At 38.9% G+C, this 19,894-nt stretch overlaps 1 protein-coding gene across 1 annotated transcript; it reads right to left on the bottom strand.

Annotated features, from left to right (window-relative positions):
• LOC106086122 (myb-like protein M) lies at positions 1-19,174 on the bottom strand. The gene is made up of 13 exons (XM_013250659.2): positions 19,068-19,174; positions 18,899-19,012; positions 15,242-15,462; positions 14,937-15,144; positions 14,761-14,871; positions 14,559-14,689; positions 9,752-9,927; positions 9,602-9,688; positions 9,187-9,538; positions 8,519-9,018; positions 4,533-4,808; positions 3,841-4,090; positions 1-354 (listed from the first exon to the last, which is right to left on the bottom strand). The coding sequence occupies exons 1-13, from the start codon at positions 19,131-19,133 to the stop codon at positions 243-245; spliced, it is 2,604 nt and encodes an 867-aa protein (XP_013106113.2). The 5' UTR covers positions 19,134-19,174; the 3' UTR covers positions 1-242.
• Positions 19,175-19,894: the final 720 nt, after the last annotated feature.

Raw genomic sequence — 19,894 nt, 5'->3', positions numbered from 1 at the left:
GAAATGCATGTCGATACCAGATGTGAGTCATCGGTTATCCGATTAAGGTAGGTTAGGTTAGTAATTAAAAAATAGTAGATATATTTCCTAGATAATAATATTATTTTTTTTAATTACAATAATAAAAAGTAACAACATTTGTCAACAAAGTTAAAATAAATGTTTAACGATTTTTAATAGCTAAAATGACGCTCACAGCATAATCGCTAGTTTTTTCATTTCCCCTGGCATTTGTAATTGTTTTAAATGCCATTAAATTGCATAAGTAATTTGTCACATTTTTTTGTTAGATCGAGATTAATTGAGGAATTTTTGCTTAGGGAAATCAGTAGATCTTCTGCTTTTTTTTGGAAACTAAGTAAGGAAAAAAAAATTTTTGGTAGTTAAAATGTTTTCGTTTAAAACTAAGAAAGGAAAAGATTTTGGTAAATAAAAGTATTCGTATGGCGAAACAATTAAAGGTGGTCTCATTTGTACAACAAGCCCAAATCATATGCTGCAATCCGTTATGTCGACATCAAGATGTCATTTCAAAATTGGCAATGTTCTCAACACAACCAGAGAAACTTGACCTCGTGTGTGTAGGTGTGCAAGTAAATTGAGAGAAAGAGAAACACAAACAGAGAGAATGTGCAAAAAATGGGGCCGTTGGTGTGAATGTAAACACAGAATTGACATTTTAATACCGTCGTGGCCGGCTGTTTTCAGCTGTTTGCGTGAGACCACCTTTAATAATCCACCTTCAAGCATTCGTTTGAATTTTTTTTTCATGATCAGCCATGAGTTGACGTGGGTTCATTTCGACTCAGGGTACTACTCCGTCCTTTCAGTGTATTAAGGAAGATCTCTCAGAGATATGGTTGACCTAGATTAGAGAATATATTCGTATATTCTTTTCATATTCTTGTCATGCAGGCCTGAACAAATATGAAACAAGAGCTAGAGCGTCTCATCCCCTCGTTCAGACAGCTTCGGGGTTCCAACTAGTGCCGCTATGAAGCCTATCGCGCCGTGATCGGTTATGACTTTCATTATAGTACTCAATGACCTCTTGCCGAAGGCAAACTGCTTTTTTTCGGTTAGGTTAGGCTGAAAAGAGGGTGCAGATATTAATCCGCCTCATGCCACATGGACATACACCTAAGCCAGTAATCGGTTTGTTGTTCGTTCTAAAAACTATTAAGTAACCTCTAAAAGAAAAATTTTAAGTTAGGAATTCCGTGCTACTTACAAAAACCTTTATTGTTTTCAATACCACTCCCCCAAGTTGGTTCATGTCTGGTATTGTGTCTCCACCTAAGTGCCGGTATCTGTTAGACTCGAAAGCCTACACATGTCGATTTTACCGATTTTACATAAATGAGCTCGTAGTCCTATGTGTCCCGTTATGATACCAATACCTATACTGACCTCCTTCTTACTTCCTTTCAGTAATAAACTCGTTTTCTCACGATCTGGATCCCCCATAGGATTTTCGTCGTCCAACTGACTGTTTACCTGTTTCACAGGTTGAATGCGCATTCGTCGCCCACTCCCTTAACTCGGACTGCGTCGACCCGAAAGGCTTCGGGTTAACTAAGTTTATTGACGGCAGTGCTCTGGCCTTCACCGCCAAATCGTCTGCCCTTTTATTTCCCCTTACTCCGTTATGGCCCGGCACTCAAACGATGCGGAATTTGCCATCCTTAGGGAAGGCGTTAATCTCCTTCTTACATCGCAAGACTATTCGTGACCTTACCGTCCTAGTTGTTATGGCACTTTTACTGTAGGTAAAGATGTTCACACTTGACATCATCGCGTTAGCACCACACCACTTTACGCATTCCGTGATCGCCCGGATCTCCGCCTGCAGGACCGTTGTTCTTGTTGTAGCAGTGTGTTGTACACTGAGGCGGCAGCCCTTGCCGATGAAGGATTTCATCGGACCAATCCGGTACGTACAACCGGCTGCCTTGGGATTGTGCAGTGCCGTATTATGGTCAGGCAGTCTGAAACAGATCTCAATGTAGACCCCCAGGCTCACTTTTTCCTCTAGCTTTGATCCATCCGCGTAACATGATCTTTCCGATGGCAATAATAGGGTCAATCCAAGACTGTGCCGATGGCAGCAGTACCTCGCACTCGACTCCAAAGTTCATCTTAGGTATCCGATCGGAAACCTCTTCCCTTCCTTCCAGGTTTTCTATCATCGCCTCGATAATTCCGCGATGGTATGAGCTGCTCCCATCCTCAATCCATTCTCCCATCGTCTTAAGTCACTTAGTCACTTAATCCGTATGTCAATGGGTCGGATATCTAGAATAGGCTCCAGTGCCGTAGTAGGCGTGACAAGACCACATGTTCTCTGAACCTGTTGTATGGTCCTCATTTCGATCGGGAGATCGGTCTACATGGCAGCTATATCTAAATATGGTCCAATCTGGACGATGTTCGCCACAAATGTGTAGAGGTCTATCAAAACGCACCGTTTCAAATTTCATTAAAATCGGATGAAAAATTCTCCTTTTATGGGTTCAATACTCTACATCCAGAGATGGGTCTATATGAGAGCTATATCCAAATATAGTCCGATCTGGACAAAATACAACAAAAGGGTTTAGAGGGGTACCAGAACTCGCAGTGCCAAATTTAATCGAAATAGGAAGAAAAATGCCCCTTTTATAGGCTCACTACACTATATCGGGAGATCGGTCTATATGGCAGCTATATCCAAATATGGTCCGATCTGGACCACATTTGATAGGAATGGGTGGGGGTCTACAAGAACATACTGTGCCAAATTTCATCGAATTCGGGTAATAAATGGATCTTTTATGGTCTCAATACTCTATATCGGGAGATCGAGAGGTCGGTCTACAGGGCAGCTATATCCAAATATAGTCCGATCTAGACCACATTTCACAAAAATAGATAGGGGTCTACCAGAATTCACTGTGCCAAATTTCCACGAAATCGGATGAAAAATTTATTGCCTCAAGACTTAAAGTCTGGAGATTGGTCTATATAGCGGCTATATATAACTAAATTCGATTTTATGAGATCAGAAGATCAGGTCTATATACACAGAATACGAAATCATCAAAAATTGTTTGCAAAATGTTGTTGTACAAAGATATCTGCAAAATTATAAATACCCAGCTTTTGGGTATAAATGGGTAAATACCCGGATATTTACCCAATTTGCAAATTGCAAATTTTGCCCATGAACATTCCACTAAGGAACAGGGACAAACTTCTCACATGTCAATGAGTGCAGTCCGATTCAAGTTTAAGCTCAATGATAAGCGGCCACCTTTTTATAGCCGAGTCCAGCGGCGTGCCGAAGTGCGACACCTCTTTGGAGAGAATTTTACATGGCATAGTACCTCACAAATGTTACCGCTGAAAATTTTTTTTGATGGTCTCGCCAGGATTCGAACTCAGGCGTTCAGCATCATAAGCGGACATGCTAACCTCTACACTACGGTGGCCTCCATTTACCCAATTTACCGGGTAAATACCTTTTGGGTATTTACCCAACGCCCATCTCTACCTATGATGATCGATATGACAAGGCGAGTTATTGGCGCCTTTAAATAACCAATGGCCACCACGTTCCCGCGGCGATTTGTCCTTTGGACCGGAACGAGCTTGCTTACCTAGAGGACTATTTATACGATTTCTACATTGGATTATGAGGAAACCGCTTTGCTCTGTATAGATCCGCTTCATACATTTAGTGCTTTTATCACTCTAAATGCTCTCTGATGAGAGTTTACTCACGTCCGACGAGCAACCACTCTTTTTGCTTTATCCCACGCAGTAATGCAGGTTAGTTCATGAAAATTGTTTATGACTTACCATTCAATCTGTATACATCGTTCCATATATACTTGACATTGCTCATCCATTTGATCCTTTAAATATTCGACCTTATTTATAAGATCTTGAATTTGACTTCTTTGTGCCCGTGACTCATGTACAATGCTTTCGGTTATCTTACAGGCTTTCTGCTTATTATCGTTTTCCTTGCCACTGTTAAGGCTATGTCGTAGATGTTTCAATCTAATTTCAATTTTTGATTTATATTCCTTTAGTTGTTTTGAAAAATCTATAGCAGATTAAAAACAGGAATGTTACATAACTCATACATAATTTGTGAAGTGTCGTTGATGGTGAAAAAGTTAATGTTCGGGTATTCACAGCTCCTTATGGGTATTTTTGTATGGATGGGCTATAGAAGAAGCCAACATTTAGGGTATTCAGTGTACTGTAGAAAACTTAAAAATGCCTTGTATTTCTTGGTTATAAACATACATTAGTTCATCAACTATATGATGTAGTTGTGTTTTAAAAGACGATTTACTTCAGACTAACGTGTGAGACCAATAATATAGAGAACAGTTTTATTGAGAACCCTTTTTTTAGTATTCAGTAATGAAGAGAAAATTTGCGAAATTTGTGTGTAATTAAAAAAGACTATGTTTCTTATACAGGTATATGCATTAGGCATTTAAGAAGAATATGGATATGTTGTATGTACATTTACTTACTTATTTCATATGAAGTGATAGGATTCTCAGCTACATTATTGTTTCTTAAATTCAGTGAATTATTTTCGCCTTCTGTATTGTTAATGTGATCATTGATAGAAGATTTCTCGACACGAGGACATACAGCTTTTATAGGTTTAATTTTGTTGACATTTGAAGTAGTGTCACTTATTGCACTCAGTGCTTTCCATTTTGAATAATCCTTTCTTTGTTTTCCTTTAAGATTTCGACTAGTTGAGGCTTCATTTGGTTCAGAAATTTCAAGAGGGGTAGGTGCTAAAATCAAAAATACAAATTTATTATGAATTGAATCTTTAATTTTTCCATTGTATAAATTTTCAATGATTAAGCTCATCTCGAAAGAGAAATTATTGGGTTGCCCAAAAAGTAATTGCGGATTTTTCATATAGTCGGCGTTGACAAATTTTTTCACAGCTTGGGACTCTGTAATTGCATTCTTTCTTCTGTCAGTTATCAGCTGTTACTTTTAGCTTGCTTTAGAAAAAAAGTGTAAAAAAGTATATTTGATTAAAGTTAATTCTAAGTTTTATTAAAAATGCATTTAATTTCTTTTAAAAAATCCGCAATTACTTTTTGGGCAACCCAATAACACATCATTAGAAAAATGATTTTAGCCCTAACAGGCAAATAAAATTAGAAATTAGAAAAAATTCGGCTGAGCCAGACCGTGGTTCGACCCCCAACGTTCGGACAATAATAAACGGTTGCCGTCGTCTCAACGTTTTGAGCCATCAACCCAACTGCCAAAACGATGCACAAAACCATGTGTATACCCTGGGAAAAAATTGCAGGTATGTGGACAAGAAATCCACGCTGCAATAAAAACAAACACACATACATTTGGAAAAGTGACACAGTCAGTAGGACAAAGTGTTAGGATTGGTTAGTGAGTTGTATGCAAAAATACAACCTACCCTCACACCAAAAGATTTCTGATGATGATCGAAACGGTCGAAACGTGTCAAATCATAGTTGGTGTGGTGTATATCCTGTGGCTTTAATTTTTCCATTGTATAAAATTTTTGATCAATCATTAAGCTCATTTGGAAAGAGAAATTAACACAATAATCTTAAATTTTTAAACTAAAACATCTCCTAAAGAAAATATAGTTGAAGAACTTTGACATACAATTTCAAATCCAACATTTTGGAAAGGGCAAGAAAGGAAACACTTGTCTTATACACCTGGAAGAGACCCATTGGCGAAAGTGGGGGGGGGGGGGGGGGGGGGGGTTTAATACCGCCTGGCATGCATTGGGTATATACTGCAGTTGTCAGACCTATAATGCCATATGGTGTTGTGGCCTGGTGGACGGCGCTTCAAAAGTCCACCTACTGCTCAATACTTAACCGGATCCAAAGGATGCATCACAGCCGCACTGAGAACGACATCATCTGAATCACTGAATTTAATGATACATCTTATGCCTCTGGACATGGTGGCTACCCAAATTGCAGCGACCACTGCCGTAAGGTTAAGGGAGCTATCTCATCGGTCATGTGACGGCTATGGACACTGTGTTATCCTTGATACAATATCTGATGTTCCAGGAAGTGTGGATTAAACCCTATCTGAGCCGATTTTTGATAAAAGTACTGTACCACTATTCCTGATAGAACCGTGTCTCCCGGTACGGGATAGCTGTGAGCACCACACAAGCTGGAACATTAAGTTCCGATCTGCGTGGTGTTCATTGCTGTCACGAGAAGTTTAGCTGCAAGCTACCGGGCGCGTCCACAGGTTGCGGATAGTGGAATGTTCCATACGGAGTAGCTGTATTTGCAGTCGCGGACAATCAGCGGTATCGAGTGGAGAGTCTCAGAGGGCGGGTGGCACCGGCTCTTGTACAAATACTGAGTGCCTATGATGATCGATAGGATCGATAGGAACTACCCTACACATTCCAGGAATACTGGAATCTGTGGGTATGCCTCTAGCGACATGTAAGCCAAGTTTTCAGGACCAGGTCCGAAGGACAACGAATGATAGATGATCACAAAGAGGGGGCTGTGAGCATTCCAAAACTATGTGGCCTCCTCTAGACTTGAAGAGGTCTACTGCTTTGCTGTCATTGGCTAGAACAGACGTCTAAGTCATTGTGTCCTTCATGACAGGTCACTGTCTATTCCGATAACATGCTGACAGACTGAAGGTTGCCAGCAACGACTTTTGCAGAAGCTGTGAGGACATCGAAGAAGAATAGACTATAGAACACCTTCTGTGTGTGTGTCACGCACTAGCAGTCAGAAGGAGTTCCACTTTAGGTTCTCATTTCTTTGGGCAAGTTATTGGGCTTTTTAAAGAGATCTGGATGGTTCAACGGTAGGAACTAGAAGGCATCTTCCTTCTTCTGTTCCTGTGGTATCACAATAGACGAAAACGTCTAAGTGAGTCTGATGGCAGACTGCCACTTAAACCTAACCTAACTTTGCCCTTGACCACTAGAAAGACTATTGCTTGAGTGAATAAATTTTTCTTATTTTTGCCTGATCAGTGAATTTTGTGTTTTTTGGTTGATGGTTCACTAAAAGCAACCATTAAAAAAAATCGGAAAAAAACTTTCAGCGATGGTTATTCCCTCCTAGAGCTGGCGTGTAAAACTTTTATAAAAAGGGGTGTTGCCCAGCGACATTCCATTTCTCATGAAACTTTCTATATATTTATTTAGCATATTTAGCGACAATATGAAGTTGGGGTTTAAATAAAAAGTTTGGGGGGTAGAACACTTTCGGGACCAATTTTCTGGGGGTCTACCCCTTTCCCAAAATATCCAAAAAAACAGCAATTTTTTAAGTAACCATCGCAATATGGCGCTCAAATAAAGGTATTTGGGAGTAGAATACGAATTTGATATCCAAATGTAGGACCATGCATTTTAGGCATTACTCCTTCCCCAAAACACCCACCTAAGGGTAACAATTTTTCGACCATGCCAATATGTGCCTTAAATGAAAGATATTTGAGATTAGAAAACTTATTTGATAATCAATTTTTGAGCCATGTGTTTGGGGGACGCCTCATCCTGTTAACTCCCCTCAAAACCAATGGAGTTTAATAAATGATATTTGAGAGAAGAGCACGATGATGATATTTTTTCAGGGCCAAGTGTCTGGGGGACATCATGAGAATATCGGGCTGAAATAAAGCATATTAAGAAGAGTACACCTTACATCCAAACTTAAATTCGTAGACCAATGAAGGTCATATGGGATTCAGATAAAGGCACTTATATTGTTAAAGTGTTTGTCAAGCGATATACTATTTTAGTAGCATGGTATTTCACAATAACCTCTTTAATTGTCGAAAATAATTCCAAGGAAAATTTTGTTCCATATAAAGTAAAAGCTAGTGTTACATATAATTAATACTCCTTCTGACAAACGGATAAACTTTAAGGCGGACACAGAACACTGTGCACAGATTTATAGAAGTGTGATACATAAGTATAGGCAATAGAGAGAGAGCTTAAGTATAGGTTTTACATTGTTAGAAGAAAGTCGTTTGAAATTGTAAAGAATAATGTAATTATGGAAAAAAAAGAAAAATATTTGTTTTTTGTTTTGTATATTAATGCATAAATGTATAAAAATTTCAGTGAAATTCCCTGAGGAAGAGACCCGGTGGTTTTCAAAATATTGGATTTTTCAATAATAAAACAATTTTCAAAAACAATTACATCAGTTTTTAACAATTGTTTTCATGACCTCGAGCAGAACAAACCAAAAATGTATTTCCACAACATTTTTTTTTCCACTCAGATTAAGAGATAAGAAGTTTTGGACTTATTTCCAAATTTTTTGCAGTTTGACTCACTGTGCGTTGTTTAATTCATAAAAAAAAATCGACCCATAAATAAATAAATCCACAGATTGCATCAACAATTGTTCCAACTCTCATGAATTGGATGGCTCTATTAAATCCTTTTCGTTTCGTTTCATTTAATTATTTTTTTTTGCATTCCTACCTTGAGCTGTAGCACCTTCGTATTCCATAGAGCATCCTATTGAATCATTTACTTTGCTTTCATTAAATGCTTGAATGTTAATTTCACTGCCATTTCGCCAGTTATTTGGGCTATTTTCGTTTGGTACAAATACACTTATATTTGGAGAATCTTCTTGTATTTCGGAAATATCCATAGCACTTGTCGAACCTGATGTTGAAGGCATGATTTGTGGGGAAGTAATATCTATTATGCTATTCTGAGCAGTTCGATAAGAACGTATTTGAGGCAAATCTTCTACAAATACATATGGGCTTAGAGAAAGGCTTCTTGCTTTTAATTGTCTTTGAGCAGTGACTGTGTTGTCTTTAATAATCTTCTCTGTGGCATTTCTCTTGGTTGTCTCCTTTGTATTCTCATTTCCATGAGGAATAGTACATTCATATCCTTGTCTTAATTTTGTTGTGACATTGGTAACAGAACTAGGATCCATTGGTCGTGTTAGATTATTATTTAAAATGCTAAAACAAGATTATAAATTATTATTAGTACTTAGCTAAATAATAATGTAATAATTTTTTTAAAATGTTTTTAATAATTTTTGAAATAATTATTTTTTTAATTTTTGCTATAATTTTTTTTTTTTAAATTTGAATAAATTTTAATGAAAAATATATTATTTTATATACCTTGAATTTTCATTTTTATTTTTAATTTTCTTGGTGTTCCTTTTCGCTCGTTTGTTTGGAATATATTCCTCGTCCTCCTCTGAACGTGTATGATTTTTACGTTTCGATAATAATTGCCTTATTGGATGTTTTTTCTCAAATACTTTTTTAATTTTTCGGGAAACCGGCGATGAAGTGATGCTTAAGCTATTATTTTTCGTATTGGCCAATTCTATACTATTTGTACAAATGCTGGATACATTGGAAGATGTTTCATCAACTACAGATGGGGACGGTGAATTGATTAAACTTATATAACTTCTTCGGTTTGATTTAAGCAAAGAGGAATTTTTGTTCTCATTTCGATTATTATCTGAAGTAATACAAGGGATTATGGGTTAATGCAAACAAATATATATTAAAAATCTTAATATACCTTGTAATGTATTGTTTTTTAGTTCATCGAATACATTTTCGCTGTCATTGTCTGTACAACTCAGTAAATCAAATTCTCCATTTTTGTCTATTGATATAAGAATATATTTTCTAATATTAAATATGGAATATTTTTGCAGTTATGGCTCACCATTAGAAAATTGCTTTTCATTCAATTGGTTGATAAATTGAAGCAAAGCTTCGTCTTTTTGAATTCGCTCTTCTTCTTCTTTTTGCAAGAATATATGCAATAAAGGTGATTTTGTCCATAAATCAAAAACATCCATAAAGTGTTCATCAAAATCAATTTGTAATACACCAGATTTACTGCAAAAAAGAAAAAATATCAAAAATTAAGAAGAAAGAACAAGTAAAAACGTGCAAGTTCGGCCGTGCCAAATCTTAGGAGCCTACCACCATGGATTCTACAATCCCATGGCAGCCGGTTGTACGTACCGGATTGACCCGATGGAGTTCTTTATTGGCAAGACCTGCCGCCTCAGTGTATAACACACTGCTAAAACAACAACAACCATGGATTCTGCTAAAATTTTATACAATATAAATTTGTTGATATTCCATTGCAGGATATTGTCCGGAATGTTTTCTATTCAAAGGATAGTATAGCAAAAACATTTAAAAGTCAGCAAAGAGTATGTTGTTGCTAGAAGCATTTGATTGGTTTCCTGTATCGCGATTTCATTTTGACCAAGAAAAATCATCAGAAGGAAATGTCAAATGGATCATGGTGCTTCCCAACCATTCCAACTAGAATAAGTTGTGAAGCACACATCTGAATTTGAACAGGGCTCTTTAAGTCGACTTGTTTCATAAGCGTGACATCTCCTGCTGATGATTTTTCTTGGTCGAAAATGAAATCGCGATACAGGAAACCAATCAAATGCTTCTAGCAACAACACACTCTTCCAGGTGTTTAAAAAAGTCAAATCGGGAGATCGGTTTATATTAGAGCTATACCTCAAATACCTGCATCAATATTAAGTATCTGTGCAAAATTTCAATCGGCTAGCTCTACGCGTTCGACTGCTATCGTGATTTCGTCGGCGATCGGTCCTTTGGACCGGAATGAGCTCGCTCACCTTCAGGAGCTTGACGAGGATCGCAACCTCCACATGAATATGTGGCTACAACAACAACGTTAAACATCATACAAATGGGAGCTCTAAGTTCCAGCCCGTGTGTTGCTCATAGTCATCCCGTGCCGGGAGTCCTGGGGGTAAAAGTCACATATGGACTGCGGATAAAAACTATACACATGCAGATATACCACATACTCCCAGTCTTCAACAGGTAATAAGGCTGACAACAGTTGACTGCTGTACAATCGCAGTCGCTTGATTTTAAGAGACTTTAGTGGCCATAAGAGTTATTGTGTGTTATTGTATCCTTTCGCAGACAACGACCAGACTTTGAAAAGGTTAAGTCCCTCCAGATTTATAGGTGATTGCACTAGCTTGGTCCGGATCGGCTTAGATTAATGGGTCGATTATGGATTGCAACCCAACTTCAGTTGCGTTTCCAACGACCAAATTTGCTGTGGCAATTGCGGCTAGGGGAAAGATTCCCAGCACTCTAAGAGATATACTTCAGGAAGCTCTACGTGCAACAGCAAAGTGGGCTACCGAAAGTGGTCTAGGTATAAAACCGTGCAACATAGAAGTAGTTCTTTTCAGCAGGAGATACAAGTTGCCTACAGTGGAAACTGTCTCCTTGGGTGGAGAGAATGTTCCATTTACAGAAAGCGCAAAATACCTGGGTGTTTTGCTGGACAGGAAATTGAACTTCAAATCCTTCATTTTGGAAAGGGCAAAAAAGGCCACTCTTGCCCTATACATCTGTAAGAGAGCCATTGGCAAAAGTTGGGAGTTTAGACCGCGTGTCATGCATTGGGTATTTACTGCAGTTGTCAGACCTATAATGCTATATGGGGTTGTGGTCTGATGGACGGCGCTTCAAAAGTCCACCTATTGCTCAATACTTAACCGGATCCAAAGGATGGCTTGTTTGTGTATCACAGCCGCACTGAGGACGACACCATCTGATGCACTGAATTTAATGATACATCTTATGCCTCTGGACATTGTGGCTACCCAAATAACAGCGATCACTGCCGTGAGGTTAAGGGAGCTTTCTCTTTGGTCATGTGGCGGCTACGGACACTGTGTTATCCTTGATACAATATCCGATGTTTCAGGCAGTGTGGATAACACTCTACCGGAGCCGCTTTTTGATAAAAATTACTGTACCACTATTCCTAATAGAACCGATTGGAACTACGATATCCCTGGTAACAGAAGTTACATAGACTTCTATACGGATGGTTCCATACTAAACGACCAGGTTGGCTTTGGGGTGTACTCTAAAACTGGTCATATCGAAAAGGTCACCCGACCACTGTAGTATGTATCAAGCGGAGATCCTTGCAATTAGGGATGTGGTGGAATGGCTAAGATATAATGTCATTACGAAGATTGGCATAAATATCTTATCAGACAGCCAGGCAGCCATTAAATCCCTGGATTTCTGAACATAAAAACCGCCTCGACTGTGGCAGATCTCTCAACGAGATGGCAGAACAGTTAAAAATTCACCTGTTTCGGGTGCCGAGCCACAGAGATATCTCAGGAAATTGTAAAGCCGACAAGCTTGCGAAACTAGGACCTCCCCCCACGTTCCAGGGATACTGGAATCTGTGGGTATGCCTCTAGCGACATGTAAGCTAAGTTTTCAGGACCACGCCCGAAGGACAAAGAATGATAGATGGTCACAAAGAGGGAGTTGTGAGCATTCCAAAACTATGTGGCCTAATCTAGACTTGAGAAGGTCTACTGCTTTACTGTCATTGGCTAGAACAGATGTGTGCGTCATGACAGGTCACTGTCTAATCGGAAAACATGCCGACAGACTGAAGGTTATCAGCAACGACTTTTGCAGAAGCTGTGAGGACATCGAAGAAGAATAGACTATAGAACACCTTCTGTGTGTGTGTCCCGCACTGGCAGTCAGAAGGAGTTCCACTTTAGGTTCTCATTTCTTTGAGAACCTGTCTGATTAAGCGAATGCGAACATTCGCAAGTTATTGGGCTTTTTAAACCGATCTGGATGGTTCAACGGTAGGAACTAGAAGCCATCTTCCTTCTGCTGTTTATGTGGTATCACAATGGACGAAACGTCTAAGTGAGTCAGATGGCAGAGTGTCATTTAAACCTTACTTAACCTAAGCTCACAAATCGAATAATTGATATCCGAAAAATGCTAAAAATAATCAATGTGAGTTTGCAATTGCTTCCCAAGTTTAGCAAACTTCAAAATGCTGCAGACACCGTTGGATTCGTGAAGAAAGGTTTTTTCAGTAGTGGTGCTGGATGAAGCATTACTAAAAAGTTTGCTTCAAAGACCAAATTTTTTTGGGCGTAAAAATTCAAAATCATTTGCAAGGTCTAGAACGCTGTAACTCTTTCATTTTTCGAATTTCGCAAATATTTAAGCTTTCCGCAGTTCGAAATTCGAAGACGATTCACAAAATAAACAAAATTACTTAAAATTTCACATTTTATTTTTTTTTTAAACTTTTTAGCAAAGGCTAACCCTTTGCCCTTATGAAAATTTTAAATTTTTGATGCGAAAAAATTTTTCGAGTTGAGTATACAGTATTGAGGATTATGGCAAAAAATTCGGATTAGTCCAACTCCTACATATTTTCTGCAAAAAACAAGCTCAAAAACGCATAAACATCGAAAAAACCAAATTTTTTTGGGCATAAAAATGCAAAGTCGTTTTCGAGGCCTAAAACGCTCTAACTCCTTCATTTTTTCGAATTTCGAAAATGATCAAGCATTCCGCAGTTCGAATTTGGAAGACAATTAGAAAATTAAATAGAATTACGTAAGATTTCACATTTTATTTTTTTTTTTGCATTTTTTAGCGAAAATTTTCAATTTTTGATGCGAAAAAATTTTTCGTGTTGAGTATAGAGTATTGGAGATTACGGCAAAAAATTCGGATAAGTGCACATCATATGTTTTTTATGCTAAAAACAAGCTCAAATAGCAAAATTCATATCCGAAAAATGCAAAAAAAATATATCAAGGTGAGTTAGAGTTGATGTAACATCTTTAGTTTTACGAGGACACCGTTGAATTCTTGAAAAAAGTTTCTTTCCGTATGGTGCTCGCTGGAGCAATACTGTTAAATTTTAATAGAAAACATCGCAAAACCCAAATTTTTATGGGTATAAAAATTCGAAGTCGTTTTCAAGGCCTAAAACGCTGTAACTCCTTCATTTTTTCGAATTTCGAAAATTTTCAGGTATTCCGCAGTTCGAAACTCGAAAACGATCGAAAAATAAAAGGAATTACTAAAAATTTCACATTTTATTTTTTATGAGTTTTTTTATGAGAATTTTCAATTTTTGATGCGAAAAAAATTTTCGCGTTGAGTACACAGTATCACAAAACCCACATTTTTATGGGTGCAAAAATTCGAAGTCGTTTTCAAGGCCTAAAACGCTGTAACTCCTTAATTTTTTCGAATTTCGAAAATCTTCAAGCATTCCGCAGTTCGAAACTCGAAGACGATTCGAAAAATAAAAGGAATTACTTAAAATTTCACATTTTATTTTTTGCATTTTTTTATGAAAATTTTCAATTTTTGATGCGAAAAAATTTTTCGCGTTGAGTACACAGTATTGAAGATTATGACAAAAAAATGGGTCTAGTGCAACTCCTATGTATTTTTTTGCTTCAATGATATCCCAAAAATGCGAAAAAATCCACGTTTGCAAATGCTGTAACTTCCAAAGTTTTGCGGACTTCATGCTGCAGACGCCGTTGGAATCGTGAAGAAACGCTCTCTTCGCACATTTGTAAACAATTATCACAGAATTTATCTGTGGTGTAGTATATTGTACAAAAAAAAAACGGAAAAAGTATACTTACAAAGTAATGCCAGTAACTCGAAATTTGCACTCCACATTCGAGTATTTTGTATTCAAGTTCTCCTTAAAACGACCATCAAATGAAATAGTTTTTGTTGTATAGTTCAAATCTATCCAGAAGTTTTCGCGGTTCTAAACATGATATGGTAAAAGAGAAACAAATAGTTAATTAAGATAAGTATGGCATTTATTATAAATATTACCAGACGCTTGAAACATTCAAATTTCTTTGCGATTGTGATGTACTTGCAATTAAAAGACAATACTTTGCCACTATGCAAATTATTGTAATTGTTCAAGAGATCACGGGCTGCCTAGAAAATAGACAACAAAAATCTATATTAAAAAAAAATATTACAATCTTACTTCCTTAGCATACCATTTCAAATGCAGACTGGCTAAACGTTTCCTTTAATACAGATTTAAATTTCTCTTTAATTTCAGGGAAATACTCTTTTTCAATAAAATCTAATTCGTAAGTCCATTTACTTTCATCAATATATTTCATTAAAATTGAAAATAGTTTCAACGTCAAAAGTTGAGTTTTGTAGTCGACACCAAACATTATTGGCTTCCACAAGGAGGACCTAAAATGTTATGGGCAGAAGATGGTTTTAGAGCATTTATCATTAAGAGACGTTTTGCATTTTTTTATCGGTTTCTGCAGTACTAAGTCATACTTACAATGTGCCAGCTTTAAAAACATTAAATTTTTTTAAAGAATTCGTAGGTAAATTGTCTAACAGTATCTCCAATATTTTCAATATGTCATAATGATGTTGAAGATTGTCGTCGGGGCATTTATATTGCAAAAATCCTATAATAAACGATACTGCTATGGGAGCAAGTTTTTCATATTTGTGTAGTAGATTGAAGTTTTTTGGATCGATGTTTGACTGCATATCCTGTAATTGGAGAATACATTACTGACAATCGATGAAAGTAAAAAAAGTATTTATTATCGACATTTGGTTCGAAAAGTTGTAGAGAACTTTTTAATGATTTTCGTAAACGATAGCACTCAACAGAAGTGATTCAGCAGACGAGAGCAGCTTGCGCAGTTGTCACCGTTGCACTTTTCTACTTAACGATCGCATACGAAGTGGGAGTGGGAATGGGATTTACAAAACAAAAAAGACTTCGCAGAAGTCTAAAAGTTTCCTAGAATCCCAAAGGTTTCCTAGAACACTAAAGTCTTCCCAGAACCCTATAAAAGTTTGCCAGAACAAATGAGTCCTATCATCCTAAAGGCATCGCAGAACCCTAAAGGTTACCCAGACCTTATGGCTTTTAAGAAATCCAACCTTAAAGCTAGCTTGGGGCAAAAACTTTCAAGAAGACTTTACGGCTTCCCAGCGTTGTAAAGTGTTTCCCGTGTTCTAAAGACTACAACTATTCAGTACTCAAATGCTAATTTTGCCCATGAACAGCAGCAATCTTCTCACAAATCAATGAATGCAGTCCAATTCAAGTTTAAGCTCAATAATAAGGGGCCTCCTTTTTATAGCCGAGCCTGAACGGCGTACCGCAGTGCGACACCTCTTTTGGAGAGAAGTTTTACATGGCATAGTACCCCACAAATGTTGCCAGCATTAGGAGGGGTAGGTTAGGTTAGGTTGAAAAGAGAGTGCAGATATTAATCAGCCCCATGACACTATGGACATACACCTAAGCCAGTAATCGGCTTGTTGTGCGCTCTAAAAACTATAAAGTAACCTCTAAAAAGAAAATTTTAAGTTAGGAATTCAGTGCTACTTACAAAATCCTTAATTGTTTTCAATAACACTCCCCTAAGTTGGTTCATGTCTGATATTGTGTCTCCACCTTAGTGCCGGTATCTGTTAGAGGCGAAAGCCGGGCAATGACAAAGGAAATGCTCCAACGTCTCCTCATCTTCCCCGCATGCCCTACACATGCTATCACTTGCCGCACCGATATTACATAAGTGAGCTCGTAGTGCTATGCGCCCCGTTATGATACCAATAGCTATACTGACCTCTTTTTTGCTTCCTTTCAGTAATAGCCTTGTCTTTTCACGATCTGGATCACCCCTTACTTCGTTATGGCCCGGCACCCAAACGATGCGGATTTCGCCATCCTCAGAGAAGGCGCTAATCTCCTTCTTACACTGCAAGACTATTCGTGACCTTACCGTCCTGGTTGTTATTGCCTTTGTGGCAATTTTACTGTCGGTAAAGATGTTCACACTCGATGTCCTCGCGTTAGCACCACATCACTTCACGTATTCCGTGATCGCCCGGATCTCCGCAGGACCTGCAGGACCGTTTATGGTCAGGCAGTCTTAAACAGATCTCAGTCCCTGGGCCCTCAATGTAAACCCCCAGCCCTACTCTGTCCTCTAGCCATGATCTTCCAGATGGCAATATTAGGGTTCCGTCAATTCAAGACTGTGCTGATGGCAGCAGTGCCTCGCACTCGACTTCAAGGTTCATCTCAGGTATCCGATCGGAAACCTCTTCCCTTCCTTCCAGGTTTCCTATCGTCGCCTGGATTTTACCGCGATGGTATGTGCTGCTGCCATCCTCAATCCATTCTCTCATCTCCTTAATTCTCATAGCCGCAGTGGCTCCTGTAGAGCCAGTAGACTATTCTAGGATTCGGGCCCCATTTCGAGCCTACGGCCCGTCTACATAGTGCCCAACATCTGTGAGCCTTCTCAGTACGCTCCTGAATGTGACACTTCCAATTCAGTTTCCTGTCCAAGATCCCACGTAAGTAATTGTCCTTGTCAGATATCGAAATCGTCTTATTAAGGAAAAGTGGTACGTTAAATTGGCCCACCTTCGTCTTCCTCGTGAACAGGCATATTTCAGTCTTCTCTGGGTTAACATTGAGACCTTCTGCATAGCTCATTCGGATCCTTAGGATAGGTAAGAGTAGTAGTCCTTAACAGACTCAATTAAACAATTTTAAGTCCATTGTGGTACCACAGTAGCGACAGACCAAGGCTTCTGGCGGGAATCGAACCCACGACCCCTGCACTGGTAATCCAAGCACGCTACCAACTCGGCTACTGGGGCACCTCATAGGAGGGGTAAACCACCGCTGAAAATTTTTCTGATGATCTCGCTGGGTTTGAACCCTGGCGTTCAGCGTCAAAGGCGAAGATGCTTACCTCTGCGCTACGGTGACCTCCATTCTGTACTCCCACAACCCTAAAAGCTTCCCCTAATCTTCCTAATCCTTTCGGAACTACGCATCCCGAAAAACACGAAGTTAATGCGGTACGGAATAGCTGTGATCACCACACAGGCTGGAACATTGAAGTCCGATCTGTGTTGTTGTTGTAGCAGTTTGTTGTGTTCTATCTTTCGTCTGCTGGATTCTGTTGAGTGTCAAGACCCAGAAATTCTGCGACTAAGATAAGGGTGCGTCAACAGGGATCTGGATCTGAGTCGAGTGGGTCTGGCTGGGCAGTTAAACAGGTGACGTGTATCGTGCGGTCCCTGGTTACAATCGGGACATATATCTTGCACCTCGGCATCAATCCTTGCTCTGTAGGAGTTGAGGCGGCTGCATCTATCGGAACGTAAATGAGCCAAAACTACTCTGGCTTGCCGGGGGAGGTCAATTCCTTCAGGTGCAACGGGAGGACAACATTCACCCGATAACCATTTACCGCATCTGCTACCGTGTCTGCATGAATGTTGTCTACACCTGCCGCTTGACATAGAGGTTCTATCTTGTTGTGCTGAACCTCACGCTCTAGATCAAGTAGATCTACCTTAAGGCCTTGGGGCGGTAGATATCTATCCACAAGATGATGATTTGGATGGTCTCTGCGATAACAGCCCAAGAGGTATTGCTTAGACAGCATGTAGTTATGTCTTCGCACTGGTAAGATCTTTGTCTTATGATGGAGGTGGTCCACATGAGAACTGAGGAGACAGCCCGTCGCAATTCGGAGGCATTCTGACAGATCTTTGATCCTCGACATGACAAGGCGAATTGTGACCAGCATGTTCTTTCGGCGATCGGTCCCTTGTATCGGAACGAGCTTGCTCGCTTACAGGAGCTTGACGAGGATCGCCACCTCCACATGCAAATGTGGCAACAACAACACCTAAGGCACTACTTCTTCCCAACGTTGTTGGAAATTATTATTATTGTTCTGCGGATCAGCATTGATTTTTGAGGACGTTTTCATTGAGAGGACGCCAATTGTAAGTGGAATTGAGGTATAAGTAGTTGTCCTCGTAGAGTAAAATGCGGAATTCCCCGAAGTGGGGTGATATTTCTGGTATTATGTAAGCTCTATCTATTTATCCACATGCCTACCTACCACTTAAATATATAATGTATGCAAATAAAATAACTTACCACATATATATTACACCATTTTATAGCAATTTCATGTGATCCAGGTTCTTGGCGCTTCAAATGTTTCTCTACAGATGCGAAGCCCTTGGCGACATCGACTAACACGGATTTCGTCTGAAAAAATGCGTTAAAATTAATGGACATTTTTTATTAATAAAGTTTTTCTTACCACCGGCGTCTTGCTTTTCTCGATATCAGAAATAGTTTTTAACAACGACTCCAAATTCTTTTCCATTTTAAACGAATTTAACCAGCACTAAATCATGAAAAAAGCAGTTTGACAATTTGGACAGATTAGTTTAACGGTTCTTTTGTTTCGGTCATTTTTACACAAATAGTGCAGAGGTAAACTATTGCCGTAACGTAGCATTGAGTGACGTTCAATGAGAGACTAAGCTACGTTTGCACTGTGAAATAAATGATCTTGAACAAATCTAAGAAAACGTTTACACCTGTTTTAATGGCGCAATCATATGTTTTCCCTTGTAAAAGCAGCTGACTTCATCCATAAATCGGTATTAAAGAGCAGTGTAAACGTGCTTTAAAGATTTTGAAAGGTAAAGGTAAAAGTTGTTGTAGCATTGCGTTGTACACTGAGACGGCAGCCATTGCCGATGAAGGAATTCATAGGGTCAATCCGGTACATGCAACCGGCTGACATGGGATGGGAGTCAGCTAATGTGTAATAACTTGGCATGACATAATTACCAGGTTGTGTCAATCCCATGGCAGCCGGTTGTACGTACCGGATTGACCCTATGGTACACTATCTGCCAACAAGTTTCGGTTGTGTGTGTGTGTGTATTATAGTTAAGAACCATTACACACAAACATCGAAAAATGGCGCAACAATTAAAGGTGGTTCCATTTATACAACAACCACAAATCATATGGGGCAATCCGCCATGTTGTCATCAAGCTGATCGACGTTTTGCCAACACACGCAAAGAAATTTGTGTGGGTGTGTGTATACGTGTGCGTACGTGAGCAGAGAAT

The sequence above is a fragment of the Stomoxys calcitrans genome, chromosome 1, assembly GCF_963082655.1.
Source record: "Stomoxys calcitrans chromosome 1, idStoCalc2.1, whole genome shotgun sequence".
Taxonomy (NCBI): Eukaryota; Metazoa; Arthropoda; class Insecta; order Diptera; family Muscidae; genus Stomoxys; species Stomoxys calcitrans.
This window is presented reverse-complemented; position numbering and strand designations above follow the sequence as displayed.

Coding starts and splice junctions, on each gene's coding strand:
- LOC106086122 (XM_013250659.2), bottom strand. CDS start 19,133: ATGGAAAAGAATTTGGAGTCGTTGTTAAAAACTATTTCTGATATCGAG. Junction 14,690..14,760: donor TTGAATGTTTCAAGCGTCTG/GTAATATTTATA, acceptor TATCATGTTTAG/AACCGCGAAAACTTCTGGAT. Junction 9,019..9,186: donor AATAAAAATGAAAATTCAAG/GTATATAAAATA, acceptor ATCTTGTTTTAG/CATTTTAAATAATAATCTAA.